Source organism: Poecilia reticulata, chromosome 2 (assembly GCF_904066995.2).
Source record: "Poecilia reticulata chromosome 2, P_reticulata-male-v2, whole genome shotgun sequence".
Lineage (NCBI taxonomy): Eukaryota > Metazoa > Chordata > Actinopteri > Cyprinodontiformes > Poeciliidae > Poecilia > Poecilia reticulata.
The window spans coordinates 14,900,452-14,918,659 of record NC_088831.1 but is presented as its reverse complement, the minus strand read 5'-3'; the positions used below and the strand labels follow the sequence as shown (position 1 = coordinate 14,918,659).

General features: G+C 43.9%; 1 protein-coding gene across 7 annotated transcripts in view; it reads right to left on the bottom strand.

The window, feature by feature from the left end:
• The window catches only part of agap1 (ArfGAP with GTPase domain, ankyrin repeat and PH domain 1), a 59,732-nt gene that overhangs the window by 39,492 nt on the left and 2,032 nt on the right, over window positions 1–18,208 (bottom strand). Inside the window, exons 1-6 of one of the 7 annotated variants that reach the window (XM_081598040.1) lie at window positions 8,644–9,992; window positions 3,677–3,735; window positions 3,512–3,599; window positions 2,795–2,809; window positions 1,720–1,805; window positions 751–892 (exon numbers count right to left, since the gene is read on the bottom strand). In XM_081598040.1, coding sequence (XP_081454166.1) covers window positions 751–892; window positions 1,720–1,805; window positions 2,795–2,809; window positions 3,512–3,599; window positions 3,677–3,735; window positions 8,644–9,469 — 1,216 coding nt within the window. In that variant the 5' untranslated portion in view covers window positions 9,470–9,992. Of the gene's footprint in view, window positions 1–750; window positions 893–1,719; window positions 1,806–2,794; window positions 2,810–3,511; window positions 3,600–3,676; window positions 3,736–8,643; window positions 9,993–18,208 lie in introns of those variants that run through there. The other 6 variants (XM_008396515.3, XM_008396526.3, XM_081598050.1 and 3 more) reach the window with 6 other exon arrangements.

Sequence of the window (18,208 nt, the reverse complement as noted above, 5' to 3'; positions counted from 1 at the left end):
AAAATGACTAAAATTTAAATAAGCACAAATGAATGACTAAATAAATCAGTTAAAATAAAATTTAAAACAAATGACTAAAAAACATTTAAATAAAATAAGATAAATAAATGGATAAATTATTAAATTAAGTAGATAAATAATTTAAATTAATTAATTAATAAATAAAACTTAATAAATAAATGTATTAAATTAATAATAAATAAAATTAATGAATGATAAAATAAATAGATAAAATCAAAATGAAAAAAAAAAGATAAAATCACGGATGAAAGCCAGTGTTTCGTAAAGAAATAAATGAATAAACAATTAATTAAATTAACTTAATAAAAATAATGTAGTAAATTAAGCATTACATGAGTAAATCAATAATAAATAAATAAAAAACAGTGAATGTTTGATTTTTATTTACTGATTTTCATTAATCAGAAAAATGAGCTGACAGAGATAAAAGTTTTGTTTCTGATGGACTCTCAGCCTGTTCTGGTTCTGGTTGGATCAGAACCGACCGGCAGTATTATGCTGAGGGCCCAGTTAGATCTGAAGCAGGTGAAACAGCAAGAGAGCTCCAGAAGTTAACTTTAACCTCCACTGAGAAAAGCACGGCAGAGGCTGCATCATGATGTGGTGTGAGAGAAATGAGAGACGCTCAGATGTAATGCTGCCTGTCGCCACCAGAGGGCAGCAGAGGATCAGACAGGAAGCGTGAGTGGATCAGGATGTTTCTGTGTGTGTGTGTGTGTGTGTGAGCACCTTGGGTTCCCACCAACACCAGCGGCAGGTCGGCGGTGTTCCTGTAGGACGCCAGGCGGCTGTAATAGTGATAAACCGTCTGGAAGCTGATCTCATCCTCCAGGCTGAAGACGAACACCACGGCGTCCACCCACAGAGCAAACTGCGCGCGCACGCACACACACACGCACGCAAGCACGCGCGCGCACACACACACACACACACACACACAGATCAGAGCAGACAACAAGCTGATTTAAACTGAAAAACTCGATGGAAGAAAAACACCTTCATAAGAATAGAAACAAATAATTAACCAGCTATCCGTACAGATTAATCATGATGAATTGATTATTGAAACCAACCGGGTTAATAATCAATAATCACTAACTGGAGCTGAAACAACAACACAGTCAGAGCAGAAATGAAGCAAAAAAAACAAACAAAAAAAACCCATTTAAAATATGAAAAACTTTCTTTAAATCTGTTTTTTAATAAAACATAATCAATAAAAATCCATTAGCACCTTTTGCTATCAGTTATTAATCAGTTAATTAATAAAAATATTAACAGAAAAGTTAGAAAATAAAATCTGTTTAATCCATAAAAAATCTGTTTTATGGATTAAAATGCTTATTTTGTTATTTAAAAAGGAATTTAATTATTTGTTTACAACTTTTAATGTTTCGAATATTATATTTAAAAAGTTTAAATAAAATCTGCAAAATGTCAATTTTTTAGACAATTAGAATAATTAATTAATCGCTAGTTAGATAATCCCTAATATGGATACATCGACAGAATATTATATTTTATTATTTTCATTTTTTTTTTTAATCTTAAAGCTGTCTCACAATAAATATTTTTTGCAAGTAACTTGCACAGTAAAATAGCCCACCAAGATGAAATGTAATTAATTTTAAGTTGAAACTGAATTAAAAGCCGATTTATAATCATATTTATTCTCCCGGTATGAGCTGCAGTACCCACCTGCGCCTCTGGGGGGCCTCCTTCATCCCTGATGAGTAACAGGTGACTCTGGCCGTCCACCACGATCTCCTTCTTAAAGCGCCCTCCTGCGGCAGAGAGGGGAGCACAGCTGATTGGTTCAGCAGCAGAGGTCACAGAGGCTTAAACCAGCGCCCCCTGGCGAACAGGATCATTATTTAACAGCTGGGTTCCGTTAGCTTGGTGCTAAACCAAACTCTAAAGCCACAAATGTTCCACGACGGTTTGGAAAAAGGTGATATTTAGACAAATATTTTCTAAAGGAAATTGTATTAAAAAGTTCGGTGTAGTTTAACCTCCGGCCTCTAGGGGCGCTGTTCAGCCGGATTAAATGCTGCCGTTTCCTGACCCAGCGAACCTGATGTTCCGTCTGACCCGCCCCGAAATCCCACTGGACTCAAACCGCCATCCAGTCAGACCTGAACTGGGAACTTTTCTCTTCTGGGTCAGAATGAGATTTGATTTCATCTAGCTTCTGAGGATGAAGACGACGAAGAGCTGGAAAAGGGCAAAGAACGAAGGACAGGCGGAGCTAACAGCTAGCTAGGCTAACAGTCGGCTAGCAACAGCTGGTTGGAGTCGGCTTTAGGTTCTGCAGAACCGATCGGGTTCTTAGAAACATTTACCGTCAAAACAGAATTTGGAGGAAAAATCTGAAACAGAGGAGGAAGTCTGACTTTTTATCTGGTTTTACTTTACTTTATAAAAATAATCTGACCTTCCTGCGCATTTTTAATCTCGACTTGTTACATAATTAAATAAATTTACATATAAAATATTTAAAAAATAGTATTTTTAAGCAAAAATATAAAAACAAAAATTCTTAAAGTGAGTAAAATATAAAGTGTTATCAATAAATACGTTTTCTAGTGGGTCAGCTCAAGGTTTAGAGAAACCTTCTTGTGTTTTGTCAATAGGAGACAAGAACTGAGCTGCTGCCAAAGAGCTGCTGCTAGAACCAACACCGGCCTGATGGATGGATGGATGGATGGATGGATGGACAGAGGGATGGATGAACAGGTGGAAAGATGGATGGACTACCAGAGCGAGTATTTACCTGCATCCACGTCAGCTAGATTATCAGAGCGTCCCAGAAAGCAGCAAGAGAGGAAACACAAAGCAGAGCAAGGTCAGAGGCTGAAGGACATGCAGAGGTCACGGAGAGGTCACCGAGACAGAGGACAGCAGACTAAATCATCTGGCTCCTGCTCTGGATCTGCTTCCTCCTGGTTTAAAGGTCAGAGGTCAGGCAAGTTTCCGTCCTCCGCTGACAGCAGTGCTGGTCTGTCTGAGCGGCCCTGAATGCACCACAGAGCAGGACGACCCACCGGCCAGCCGCTGCTCCAGAACCAGAATAGTTCTGGTCTGTGGTTCCAGCTGGTTGCCACGGTAACCCGGGTCCCATGTATTTTTAGAGTGGAGGAATGCGCTTCCTGCTGGAGCCTCCAGCTGCTGCTGAACCGGACCAGAACCGGACCAGAATGTGCCGGTACCAAGCCCCAAACATGGAGTGAAAAAAGAACAACTTATGTACTAATGTTAATAAAAAATATTGAAATAAATCTGTAAAAAAATAAGGATAAATAATGGAGTAAGAGTTGATTCTGTTCGGTTTGGTCCGGTTCTGATCAGCAGAACCTTCCTGCAGTGAAGCTGGGTCTGTCAATGTTCTGGTCAGTTCCAGTTAGAGGAGACCCAGTTCTGTTCATTATTCTGGTTAATTTCTGATCAGAACCCAGAGGAATCGGGTCAGACCGACACCAGAACCCCTCACCTTCAGGAGACTCTTCCTGGACGTACGTTCCTGTCAGGTATCGGTGGACCAGCGCCGACTTCCCGCTGGCCAGATTACCCACAATGCCCTGCGAGGAGACAGAACCAAGCGGTTAGTTCTGATCGGACCAGACTGGGCTGACTCGGACACGGAACTGGGACTCACCACTTTGAGTTCTGGTACGGTCCGGCTGAGGGTCCACTCCTGGCTGTTGACGAAGGCGTCTGAGGAGAAAGCAGCAATTAGTCAGGTCAGATCAGGTCGGTCCAGAACCACAGCTCACAATTCTTCATACTGCAGCACCACAAAACCCAAAACATGACCTGAAGTTGGTTCTGCAAAGGCCCAGTCACCAGGAAAACATCAGAATTTTATTCAAATCTATGCATTCACTGTAAAACTGGAATCTAAACGTTTGGTTAGAATTAAATGATTAATTCAACAATTAAAAAATGTATTCTGTAATTTAACAGATTCAAAATCTGAAGATTCTTCTTACATTAAAATGTTTTTTTTTTCATATTTTCTTATGCATATATTTTACAGTAAAGGTTCAAAATGAAATGATTTTTTTTTCCCTAAATGAATCCCGAATTTGTTCAGATGATTCAATAAAAGCAGGAAAAATGTACAAATTACAAAAAATAAAAAACTTTTCATTGTAATTCTAATCACTTACACTGTAAAAACAAATCCCAGCTAAAATATCCTTAAATGAGAAAAATGTATTTTATTTGGATGAAACACCAGAACCGGGTCACACATCAACCCATTTCCATCTCCAGTCATGAAAAGTAGCTTAAACCGGTTTACAGTAGTTTAAACTCAGCGTATTGTTGAATTTTCATAGTTTAAATCGGTTTAAACCAGCCAGAGACTTTGGGACAAACTTTATTTTAGTTTGGACTTTTCCAGAGGTTTGTCCACAGAATGTGGTCAGGGTGATCCTGACCTGGTTCTCAGGTCCAAACTTCCGTCTGCATGGAAAGAATGCAGAGCGAAGCGTCCTGATTGGCTGGCGGCCTCACAGAGGCGGGCATTGTTCGGCCTGTATGGAAGGCTGATACGTCACGTAATGCCAGGCAGGATGTTGATCCAGCTGCTTCCTGTTTTCCTCCGCTGCACCAGGTGATGGACCAGCAGCTTCAACCGGGAGGAAACCAGTAACCAGCCAGCAGCTGCTGGGAGATCCAATGGTAGCGGTACGAGGATCGTTTCCATAGAGACGTTTCTGATAGGAAGGCGAACAGAGGGACTTGTAATCTGCCTCAGTCAGCTGTCTGCTGGGCTGAGAAGTGGGCGTGGCCAGCAGCAGGCGGATCACATCAGATGAGATCAGAGCAGCGGGGTCAGATTGGGTCGGGTCGGTTCTGCTGCTCAGCCTGCAGGTATTCATGGTATGAAGATCATTCAGAACACGTCAAAACCTGAACCTGTCTGCACATCAGCAGACAGCCAGCAGAGATTATTACCAATAATTAATAAAATAAAAATGATTTAACATGGGACAAGATATTCAAAAAGGCTTCAGTACTTCTTAAATAAATAATCATGAGAAAATTCTTCTAGTTATTTTATCGGAATTTAAATTGCTGTAAATATTTTATTTATATATATATATATCATGCACACATGCTTATTATAAATTTTTTTTAATTGCTTCTTTACATTTTTTAAATGTTACTTTATTTTTGATTGTTTTCATGAAAAGTGTATTTTTCTAGCCACAACTTTATATTTATATTTTTCTTTATTAAATATTTGTATTTTTATTTTAGCCTCTTTTTAAATGTTTGTTATATATTTAGAATTTTAGCATCTTGATTAAAAGTTTCTGTCTGTCTTCAGTTGTTTTTCATGATTTATTTTCATAGATTTGGTAGTTTTATATAATATTAATAAAGTCTGCATAGATAAATTGATGAAAATCTCCTGGATGACGTCAGTTAGCAGCTTAAAGAACGACAGGAATCTGCTGCTGACGCCTCACAAACAGCTGACAGGGTAAACAAGGAACAGGCCACGCCCCCTATACAACAGACCACGCCCCTGATCACTAGACCACGCCCATCGGCCAACAGGCCACGCCCTCTGTACTATCCCAGTTGACTGCAGAGCTCCCCAGCAGCAGCAAAGGGACAAACAGAACCAGAACCTCCTGATGTCGGGTTCTTACTTGTTCTGACCAGCTCTGGTAGACGAGTTCTGCTGGGGTTCCCCTCCGGAACCGTCTGGTTCTGCAGAACAAAGGCCGTCTGTTTGCAGGTCAACCTGTCTGACAGGTAACACACCTGGAGGAAGAGGAGCGGCTCTTCATCATCAGCTGCTCTGTCTGCAATTCGTTCTCCTGATGACACTACATGCAGGGTGGTCCAACATGCGGCCCGGGGCCATGTGTGGCCCTGAGGCAGATTCACTTCCTAAACTCAGATCTCCATGGCAACGTCATATTTTACATGGAAAACCAACAACAACAGATAAGAGCTTGAAGTTCTGCCAGAAACAAAGATTTAAAGAAAATGTAGATTTTAACATCTGGAAATGAAGCAAAAACTGTAGAAATGGAAAATAATTGATTCATAAAGTTAAATGTAAACATGAAGGAGAACATTTATTCTAATGGATTCAGTGATAAAAATTTGGATGGGACAAAAACTGGAGGACTAGTGACCCAGAGGGAGGTCTTTGGACCAAGAACCAGACCCAGAGTATCAGAACCAGACCTGCCCTGCTCTGGTATCTGAGCAGCAGAACCAGAACAGGTCCAAACAGAACCAGCAGTGGAGCCATGATCCCATCAGATTCAGACCAGAACAAACGATCAGCGTGAAGAGCAGGAAACACTGATAGGCTATCACACATACATACACACACACACACGGTGTGACCTATATCTGAGCCTGTAATCAGCCGACCACCGCCCCTCCCCCGCCTGCTGCTGGCAGCCTGCCGCCTGGCTGCTCCTCTTCCTCCTCCTGATCAAACGCTCCACTCCGGCCGGTTCTGGCCCTCCTCTCAGGGCGGCCTGGAGGCCGGGGGCGTCCGGCTGAGACGAGCCGGGCCAGATCAGCCTCTTGGGCTTTGGACCAGCAACCTGCAGGCAGCAGTACCAGCAGGTTCTGACTCCTCCAGTAAACAGGAGCAACAGTTCCTGATGGTTCCCAATGGTCCAGAGAACCGAACCGGGTCAGAGAGGTTCTGGTCCATTACACTTCAGTTTTATTCCTCTGGGACTTTCAGTCTGATTACTTAGAGTTTTAATTAGTTTTACAGTTTATTCACCAGGTTTATTAGTTGTATTAGCTAAATATTGTTTTCATTAGTTTTAGTTTTTTCATATTTTGGTTCATTCTTAGATGCTTCAGTCAAAAGGTCAAAGTGATTATGTTTACATAATAAATACTAAACAGAAACTATATTAATTTATTGTTCATCAACCAGCTGCCTCAGTTTTCAGATGTTTGTAGCTCCGTATTTTTCCATCAGCTGATCTGAACAGTTTGTTTCACATCAAACTGAAATGCTAATAAATAAAACAGAAAAACAGAGGATATTATTTAAAGTTTTAATGTTTTAGTTTGATAAAAGCACAATGTTTTCAGTTATAGTTTTCCCATTAATTCCAGCTTTTATTTGTTTCACTTTTCATGAATTTCAGTTTTCCTTCTTTTGTTAGCGTTAGCTTTAACTAACTGTCCTGTTTCTACCGTCATGCTAACAGCTTCATCACATAAAAGTCAGACGATCAGCCTGCTGGTTCCCCTGCAGACTGAGGGGGCGCCACCGAGCTAATGCTAACATTAGCCTAGCGCTAGCTAGTTGAAGCAGAGCGCTAGCGAGCATGTTAGCAAGTGGTAACCAACTTACTGCATTTGAAGAAGTCGGACTGATGCGAACATGAGATCTACACGCGTTCAGTATCGTCTCACCAGCAGCCAATCACAGGCCGGGATTTTCTCATCCAATCACAGGGCTCCTTATAAATACTGGATAACCAACCAATCACAGCCAGCAAAACTAAATGCTGCAGCAAGCTGCAACAAAACGGCAGCGAAAAACATTTAAATACTTTAACTCTGAGAATATTAGTGAAGTATTAAATATTATGACTTTATTTTACCCTTTATTAATTATTTTAATTTAGTTTAATTTGAAACGTGACCAGAATTACACAGAATGACTGATTTTTTAAAATTTTAATTCTATATTCTATGGTTGGTTTTTTAAACTGGTTCAGCTCAATAAGAACCAGAACTAGTTACAGAACCTGTAACAGAACAAGTCGGCTGTCTGGCCCGTCCTGACTCAGCCTCAGGCTCTTTATTTTTAGATGTTTGTCAGAAGTTTTACTTCCTGGTTCTGACCCGGTCGGTACTCTGGGCTCTTATTGTGATGGTGCCTCCAGCTGGCTGAGCTTCAGGATAACTGGATCAGCTCGGCGTCCCAGTCTGACCGGGTCAGACGCTGGTTCCAGAGCGGGTCGGGTCAGCAGGTCAGCAGCGAGTGGCGGGGCCTGTGAGGACGACCCACCTGATTGGCCGGACCTCAGGAAGTGAATCACAGAGTACAGTGGAGGATGTGTGATGCTGCGGGCCGCCAGAACCAGTTCAATAAACCCTGAGGGCCCAGAGACTGGCCCTGCTGACCTCATTTCCTCTCACTAAAGCTGTTACTGAGCGCGCTCAGTTCTCCTCTCAGGAGGACATCACTTCTGCTTGGCCGAGGATGTAGGTCACACACGCACACACGGACAGACACACACACACACACACACGGACACACACACACACACTCAGGTGTGTGAGGAATCCCAGAAATGTTTTCTCCCTCTGAGTCGTCAGTCCAGCTTCTGTCTGGAGACGATAAGAAATGTTTGAACGGAGTCAATCTGGATTCATTTTCTAGATTAAGATTTTGGGTAAATCAATGAAAACATTTAGCTTTAATAATATATTATTGATCTATAGTTTAGATCTTCTCTGGTATTTGTGTCATAATCTCGACTGTTTAGATTAAAATAATCTGAATTGAGGATTATTTGATAATCTACTTTTCACAGATGAACCTGCCGGTTCTGGACCGTTTGGACCGGGTGTGCTGCTGCCTCCAGCAGGTAGCAGGTGTGTGGTTACCGTGGTTACCGTTGGCTCCGCCCCCGTCCATGCTCTCCGTGCTGGACGGCGCTCCGCTGCGCCGCAGCGACCTGCTGACCCCGGGGCTCCGGACTGGGCCGGGCCTGGAGAAGAACCCGCTGAAGAAGCGTCCAAGCCGCCGGTCGCCCCCCCACGGCGTAGCGCCATCGACCTGTGCGTCCCGCCGCTGCAGGTCGCTGTTGTCCAGCGTGCGGTTCCTGGCGGCGCCGGCCCTCTGGCGGCTCAGCTCGGTCAGGGAGTCGGTCCTGTTGAGGACGGCCCCCACCTCCAGGGTGCGGCTCTTCTCCCGGGTCCTGGGGGGTGGGGCCTGTGCGATGGGTGGCGCCTGCTCAAAGGGCGGGGCCTGGTCAGGGGGCGGGGCCTGTGGCGGCCCGTCTCTGGACGAGGCACGGAGCCGCAGCAGCTCTCCACTGATCCGGGTCCGGACGCTGAAGCTGAAGCTGCGCTTCAGCAGGCTGGGCTTTGGGAGGGCCACGGGTTTTGGCGGGTCCCGCTCCTCCATGCTGCGGGCCTTCAGGAGCCTCCTCACCTTGGCAGCAGCGGTTTCGGGCCGCGATTCGTCACGCTGCGCCCTGCGGGACGCCCTGAGCCGGCCCAGCTCCAGCTGACCAGTGCTGAAAGTCCTGAACCTCCTCATGATGCCACCCTGAGCCGCCGCCGGCTCCAGCTCCTCCTCCTCCTCCTCCAGCACCTCACCTACCCGCGCCCCCTCTTCCTCATCCCCCCCCAGGTTCACCCTCTTCACCAGTGTCAGGGAGATCCGGTACACGGTCTTCCTCTGAGGCGCTCCTCTCTCCATCAGCATCCTGATCTTCCAGATGTTTCTCACTGACCTGACTCCGCTCCGGCCGCCATGGCGTCCCCCCCCCCCTCCGGGCTGCTGCTCCTCCCCCCCACTTCACCTGGGACCAGAGCGTCGTTTCCTCAACGCTTTCAGCTGCTGCCGAGCAATGAGAAGCTCCAGAGTGCTGCTGCTGTCTGAGCTGCTCCACTGATCACTGACACCCACACAGAGCCGGGAGGGGAGGAAACCTGGAGCGGAGCACCGGGGAGGAGCCAGGATGGGAGGAAACCTGGAGTGGAGCGACAGAGGTGGACTGGAGGCGAAGCTACACTCACATCAGATCCATCTGACCAACATTCCTAAGAAAGCGTGACGGAGGGAAAAACTGCCTCTGATGTGAACTCTGAGCTGCAGTTTGTTTAAATGTAACCGACTAATAAACCAAATAACACAACTGAATATAAATTGTGGCCCCGGGGCCATTTGTGACCCTTGAAATTAGTTTGTTCGGACCCTGACTACATGTCAAGAAAAAAATTTGTCAAACAAAAACATAAAAATAAATTAAAAACCAAAAACTAAAGAAACGATCCGTTTTTTTAAAAATAAGGCAACAGTCCAAAACATTTTTGTTTTGTTAAACAGATTTCATAAAAACTGTTTAATAATAAACAGGTAAAGCTAAAATAATAAATACATTTTTGTGTTTTTAATTTTGTCTCCAGTGTAAAAAGTTTGGACACCCTTTGGATGAACTGAAGGTGTCCAAACATTTTACTCTAAATTAAAACTGAAACATTTATTTCTAATATGTTTGCTGTTTTATCTCTTCATTAATAAACCAAACAGATCATATTTTCTCCTCTGGGATTATTCTAGTCTAGGAAAACAGGAACTCCAGTCCAGGTTTTCCAGCCTGCTCTCTCTCCCCACAGCGCTGGCTCTTCCTCCTCCTCCTGTTCCTCCTGCAGCCATGCAGGCTCAGGCAGATCTGCAGCTCCAACAGCAGACTCCCAGTCCCAGCTGATCCTGTCTCCCAGTTTGGGATGGTTCCTCCAACCAGAACCAAAACCCAACATGTTCCCTCTACAGAAACAGCAGAGCTGCTGGAGCCGCCATGTTGGTCCTGCTGTTTGCAGATGATGCTGTGGTTTAAATGAAGCTGAGGGAAAATCCTTCAGCCTCTCCGGGTCTCCCAGTATTCTCAATAGAACCTCCAGTCTGGGTTCTGACCCGGTTCTCAGACATCCAACCAGCAGGTCACATCACAGATGTTTGTTTTTATTCTAATGTAACAAAAACTCAATCTGGAGTTGTTGTTTCCATGAAATGTGAATTAATCTGTTCACATGATGAATCGGTAATAATCATGGTGGATGTAAACAGTTAACGGAGTTTTATTCATAACTCAGCCAAGGTGGCGCTAGCGCTCATCTGTCAGCCAATCAGAGGAGACGTCAGCGTCTTGTTAAGACCTTGGAGCGATAAGCCCCGCCCACCTGGGAGCAGCGGTTTGGGGGAGCTCTGGTTCCACTTCCTGTTTTCTTCTTCTGTGTTTTCTGCAGTAGTAACTTGCGGCTCTGGTCATGTGACTCGTGATGCGAAACAAAGAGAAACCAAAATCATTCCAGAAAAACAAGAGACTTTCTGAAGTTGAACTTTGACCCTATGTGGTCTGGATCCCTTCATGTCTCAGTGTTACCAGAACCAGAACCAGTTGTAGGGGTTAGAGGTCGTCCTGGAAAAGTGGGAGGAGCTACGCAGGAGTTTGTGGATCAAACGGCCTGGTCCTTCATCTTCCTCATCCTCACCTCAGACCTTCATCATGTTTCCTCCTCTTCTTCCTCACTCTGTGATTTTCATGCGTCACACTGAAAACATTCCCTCCTCCCATCTTTCTATTCCTTCTCTCCGTCTTTCCATCCATCCTTCCTGAGTTCTTTTGGAGGTAAAACGGGTCAGAACCTCGGCAGATTCTCCCCTCAGGTTTATCTGCTGACCTCTAACCCCCACAGGACTGACCTTTAGTCTTAGTAGCTCATTAAAGGGTGAGAGGTGACTGATTGGTAGATTCTGCATATTTCCCACCGAATGAAATAGAACAAAGAAATTCCTTTATTTTATATTAAATATTTTAATATAAAAATAGTTTTTAATTTCTTTGCTCTGAGATTTCTGCGTCATCATTAATCAGCTTTAACTGGACAGTAACGGTTCCCCCATCAGGTTCATTTAACCTCATCGATCATAGAAACCTCCTGCAGTTTGATCTGAACCAACTGGAACCGGACCAGAACCATGGAGCAGCTGCTTGAAACCAGTAGATAGACTGAACTGGAATTACTGGGAAACAGATGAAGATATCTGCAGCTGATTTAGAGAAAATCCACCAAGATGACAAACTGATGTCACACATATGAAAACACTGAGGGATCATCAGCATAAAGACTGATTCACCTCATCGCTCACAATGTTACAGCTCTATAGCCTGCTACCTTCGTTAGCCTGTTAGCTTCGTTAGCCTGCTACCTTCTGGATAACAAGCTAACAAGCCTGTTCGCTTCTCTAACAAAAACCAAGCTGCTCAGCCACGTTCCACACGTATGAAAACACTGAGGTATCATCTGTGTAAAGACAGTAGCCATTTCACAAAGTAAAATGCTAATTAGCTGGTGAATTTATTAGATTAATCATCAGAAAATTACCAACGTTCTGCTGAAACAGCAGCTGATCTCTATATGTAGTTTATTTTTATTTACACATCGCCTGTTTTGTGTTTAATGATTTATCTATTGGATGGTTGATTAGTGACTATAGAGAACTGGCTGAACTGTTCCTTTATAAATAGTTATATAAGTTATTAAATGAAAACAGTGAGTCTCGTTGGGGTTCCCCTGGGCTCTGCTCTTGTCTCCTCCTGATTCTGGTCCATGGAGGGACAGACGGAAACATTAACGTAACATAAAGGATGTAAAACCAGCTGAGGTCAGAGCGGCCAGCAGAACCTGAACTGGGTCAGTGAAGTTATCAGCATCATGACCTTAGAGCGGTAAAGTCCTGGAACCCAGCAGACTGTTGATGTGGTACTGGACCGGTCGCTTGGTACTGGACCGGCCGTGTGGTACTGGATGGGCTGCGTGGTACTGGACCGACTGCGTGGTACTGGACCGGCCGCGTGGTACTGGACCGGCCGCGTGGTACTGGATGGGTTGCGTGGTACTGGACCGGCCGCGTGGTACTGGATGGGCTGCATGGTACTGGACCAGCTGCATGTTGGCGCTGCGTTTCTCCATGCTATGAAATATGCATGCGGTGCTGCAGAGGCTGCTGGAGCCCTCGCTGTGAGGAGACCGGCGCCGACCCGGCCCAAACAGAACCAGGCGTTGGCAGCCGATTTTATCCCCGTTGATCCGGAAACTAAAGGCCGGATTTATTCAGGTGCAGGCGCTAAATCCAGGTGTGACTGCAGGTGGAACCAAACCAACAACCTGAGCAGCTGCAGCATCTTCCTCCCACGCTTTGCCTCACCCTGCAGCCTGGAAACTGGGTCAACCAGCAGCGGGCGGGGGAGGGGTGGCAGCAGGCCCCCTGCTGACAGCATCATCACTATGCACACACAGGTTTCAGTTTCCAGCAGAAAAAAACTCCTCAAATACAGCAAAACAAAGCAAAGCAGGCGGCAGTGACCTGCAGTGACCAGCAGGGGCAGCAGACAGCATGAAGGTTCTGTTGGGTCAGGATTTGACCCATGTGAACCCAGACAGGAAGCTCCTGTCCCACCAACCAGATGCCACTGTGTTGCCATGGAGACCACAGTGTGGGGGGAGGGGCCGCTCTCAATGAGCGCGTGCAAACCAGGATCCAGACCTGGATGTTCTCCTCCTCCACCAGATTCACTCAGGTCTCCTTTGATGGCTTTGACTTTCTGGGTCTTTAGGGACACCGTAGATCCGTCTGAAGCCGAAAGCTGCAGCAAGAGCTGACAAGGAGAGGCAGGTCGGCTTCCTACCAGCAGCTGCAGCACAGATGGAGACCAGCTCATCACACATTCATGAAGTTATAATGCAACGCTTTAATCCTGGAGGAGGAGGAGGAGGAGGAAGAGGAGATGAGGGAGGAGGCCAACGGTTCAACTCCCAGGAGAGACTAACAATACAAACTCAACAGGGAATTCAACCTGCAACTCTCATCCAATTCAACCTCCAAACATTTAGAATGACCTTCATTTGATCAAACACAAAACTGTCAGGTTGGTTTCCACCAAAACATAAGGATGGAGGCCTGGTGGGGACAACTTACCTAAAATGAACAACCATTGAGGATCAGCCTGTTTTAATAAGAGAATAGAGAGAAAGAAAACAAAGAATTAAAGAAATAAAGAAAGAAAGAAAGAAAGAAAGAAAGAAAGAAAGAAAGAAAGAAAGAAAGAAAGAAAGAAAGAAAGAAAGAAAGAAAGAAAGAAAGAAAGAAAGAAAGAAAGAAAGAAAGAAGTTCTCCCAGCTCAGATGAACGTTTCCTATCTGATTATCGAGTAAACCTGCTTTCCATATATTCAGTCAACATCAGCCCTGATTGGCCAGTTCCATCTGAATCCCAACAGGAAGTGGATTTAATCTCAACCAGTGATCAGCGGCAACATGAAGGGCTGTTTGTTTGGTGTCTGACTGCTGACCTTTGACCTCTCTGTTCATATCAGAACCTGAGAGCAGCCGACAGAATCTCTATGAACATCAGCCCTCTGCTGCCCCCTGCTGCTCAGCACACGGCGCTGTGCTCCAGAGCCACCATGACGCTCTGCTGTCCCGCTGCTCCGCTGGTTGCCACGGCAACGCGGCTGCAGGCCAGCCTGTGGAACACGTTGCCACGGTAACGAGCATCACTTCCTCAAACAAAGCCGGCCAGATTTATTTCTGGCTGGTTTCCTGTGGAGATGACTCTGAGTACTGCAGGAAATAATGCGACATTACTTCCTGTTTCTACAACGTCCAGATCCACTTCTGAGCTTCAGCCAGTTTTTATCTTTATATCATATTTATCTGATAATTAATGCAGAAAAACTGCTTTAATACACAAGCAGGAAGAAACTCCGACCAGATTTTACATCAACAACAAAATGTTTTAAATATGAATAACAATATATGTAAAAAATAAAAATAAAAAACTACAGGACAAAGATTTTAAAATAATTGAAAAAACATAAAAAATTATTTTTTTAAATGACACATTTTTTAACTAAAGTTTATGTTCATTGTGGTTTCTACTATGAATCAGCAGCTGCTTTGTTTCTATGGAGGACTGCTACTGTGAATAAACAGCTGCAAAAACTCAAATAAAGAAATGGCTTGATAAAATGATTGATATGGAAAATATTACATCTAAAAATCTAGAAATAAAACAGAAAAGAAAATATTCAATAAATACAGACTCTTAAAAAATAATTAGAATAAGGAAAGTAATTATTAAAAAACTAGATTAGAAATGAAATGGAAAACTAAATATTATATGGTTTATTATGGTTTAAAGTAACTATGAATAAAGTCTTGGCAGCACCAGTCCTCTGTACATTTCCAGCAGCCTCAGGTTTTCTCTGCTGCCAGCTGGAGCAGCAGCTGCTTTTACACCTGCAGCGGCAACAACGAAGCCAGTAGGGGGCACTAACGCACATCCAGGTGTCCCAACAGGTAGATGAACCAAGCACCTGGTCATGTGGACATCTGGACGTGCAGACACCTGGACACGTCTCGGCAGCGTCTCCTCAACAGGAAGTATAAACAGCAGTCGCGCTGCGTCCAGCAGTATAAATAGACTTCCTGTCCCGCTAACACAATGCGGCTCGTTAGCTTACAGTGGCTCCCAGGAGAGGCTGATGATGTCACTTCCTGCCACGCGCTGGCCCGCCCCCGCCGTGCTCCGGAGCAGAACCGAACCGGGAACAGAAACGTTTACTGCGGGTCTCCAGACGGAGGCCCGTGCCGGCTCCCGTTTCCATGGTAACCGGCCAGCAGTTCACCGTCTGATAGAGAAGTGACACTTCCTCCTCTGGCTGGTAGAAACCAGAACCAGGGATCCGACTGATCTAGCAGACCAGACGTGTTTTACTCTTCTCTGTTATAATAATAATTAATTATTATTATTAGTAGTAGTAGTAGTAATACCAGTAGTAGTATTATTAGTACTAGTAGCAGTAGTGCTATTAATAGTAGTAATAGTATCTGTACTATTTTCACTTCTGTTTGTTTCTCTTCTCATTCTTCCTGTTTCCACTTCAAACTTCTTTAATCTTTTATTTATTTTCACTTTTATTAAAACTTCTGCTTATTTTAACATTTTACTTAGTTAAATCTACCCATGTTTTATCACACTTGATATTTTCATCTAATTTTTTTTACAAAATATTTTCTGTACAAGTTTAGTTTTACTTAGTTATTTATTTTAATCTAATATTTCCTTAATTTTCTACATCTTAAAGAATTTATTCCATCCATCCATTTTCTTACACCCTCGTCCCTTAGTGGGGTCGGCAGGGTTGCTGGTGCCTATCTCCAGCTAACATTCCGTGCGAGATAAATAATTTATTTTTTACTATTACAATTATTATTATTATTAATCTACAGTTTAGTATTTAAGATTTTAATTTATTTTTTCTCTTTTTACATTTACATTTTTTATTATTTTATTTTAACATGTCTTTTTTCTATTTTTTAATACTAATACTTTTACTATGATTAACTTTCTTACTTTTTCACAGTTAGGATTTTTACTTCATTTAAAATTTACTAATATTTAATAACATTTACAATTTTAATTAATAATTCCCTTTTTTTTAAAAATTCATATATTCATATGGATATTAAATAATTTATTTTAAGGTTACATTTTTATTGTTATTAATTATTATGGTCATTATTGGTACAACTCAGCATTTAACTTTAAAATTTTTTTTAAATAAATTCTTCTATAATTCTGTTTCGTATTTCAATTTTTTTTAATCATTTTTTGTAAGGGGGTCAGGGGGATTTTTTCACCTCTTAATTTTTCCTCTTTATTTCTTTTTGTGATAATATTTAAATTTTTCCGTTGGATTTTATTCATAGGGCTGCACAGTGGCGCAATTGGTAGAGCTGTTGCCTTGCAGCAAGAAGGTTCTGGGTTCCCGGCCCCGGTCTTTCTGCATGGAGTTTGCATGTTCTCCCTGTGCATGCGTGGGTTTTCTCCGGGTACTCCGGTTTCCTCCCACAGTCCAAAAACATGACTGTCAGGTTAATTGGGGTCTCTCTATTGGGGTGAGTGTGTGTGTCCTGTGTGTCTGTGTTGCCCTGCGACAGACTGGCGACCTGTCCAGGGTGAACCTGCCTCTCGCCCGGAACGTTAGCTGGAGAGAGGCACCAGCACCCCTCCCGACCCCACTGAGGGACAAGGGTGTCAAAAAATGGATGGATGGAGGGATGGATTTTATTCATATGATTTTTTTTCCCCACTAAATTGTTTTATTTGTATTTGTTTTCATTGGCTGTCTTCTCCCAGGGCTTTTTACAGTTTATTCTGTGACCTCTGACCTCTCTTTGGACTGAAGAATTGGTCCGGTGAGCCTTTAGGACCCAAACGTCCAGAACCAGAACCAGCAGCGTTTTCTGTGAACTCTGAAACAAACTACTTCCTGTTGGCCGATGCGTTTAAGGACCAGAGAAACCGTCGTATTTTCCAGCCTCATAACAGCAGCTTTTGTTCAGATCAAACTGGTGTTGCCATGGAGACAGGCTGGTTTAAATGACCTGAAGTGGGATTAAATAATGAGTCATCTGCAGCTGTTTCCTCTCAGGTTCATCAGGTTTCCAACGGCAACCGGCATCAAAGCAGCGCCCGAGTCGACCAATCAGGCTGCTCTGTGCTGCTCTGATGCTTTCCAGGATGAAACATCTGGAACATCAACACGGCCGATAATCTGGACTGCTGCAGATTAACACAAACTAATCCCAGTTCAGATCTGACTGGTTGAACTGGGATCCAGCTGAGGCTGCTGCCTGCACACCAGTCCAGATGTTCCTGCTGGATCCAACATCTGCCACCATAATCCCATCAGAATCCACTGAGCGCGCTCAGTACGCTCTGGCCTGGCGGTGAGTCATCCTCATCATCAGCAGCAGCAGCAGCAGCAGCATCTTCCTCTCCTCTGGAGGACAGACGCTCTGATGTTACATAACGGCCTGAAGCAGCTTTACAGCCGCTCAGGTTACACAAGCAGCACCGGAACCAGAACCAGACCGGATCAGACTGCAGAACTGGAACTGAAATGAAAAAACTCAAACCATCACAAAGATTTAGGGAGCTTTACTTTGGAGCCCTTGGTTGCCATGATGATTCCCTCCTTTCCCAGGGCCAAAGGTCAAACTCACAGACATTTGTTTGGGTCCACAGTGAGATCTGAACAGAACCTTCAGGTCCAGCTGGTAAAAAACGGTTCATCAGATGAACGGTTCTGGTCCCGCTCCTGGTGAGCTCAGTCCTGGATACACCGAAGATCCCAGCCGGGATTTCCTCCAGGACCATCAACCACACACCACCAAAGTCCATCTACTGCTAAATGCTCTGATAATGCTAAAGTCAAACGTTCTGCTAATAATACATGCTATGCTAATGCTAAGCGCTACGCTAAAGCTAAGTGCCCTGCTAATGCTGAACACTGTTGGTTTAACACCAACATTTTGGGTTTAAATCTGAACCAGGTGAAAAGTTGCATTTATGTTGGGACTGATTTTAGTC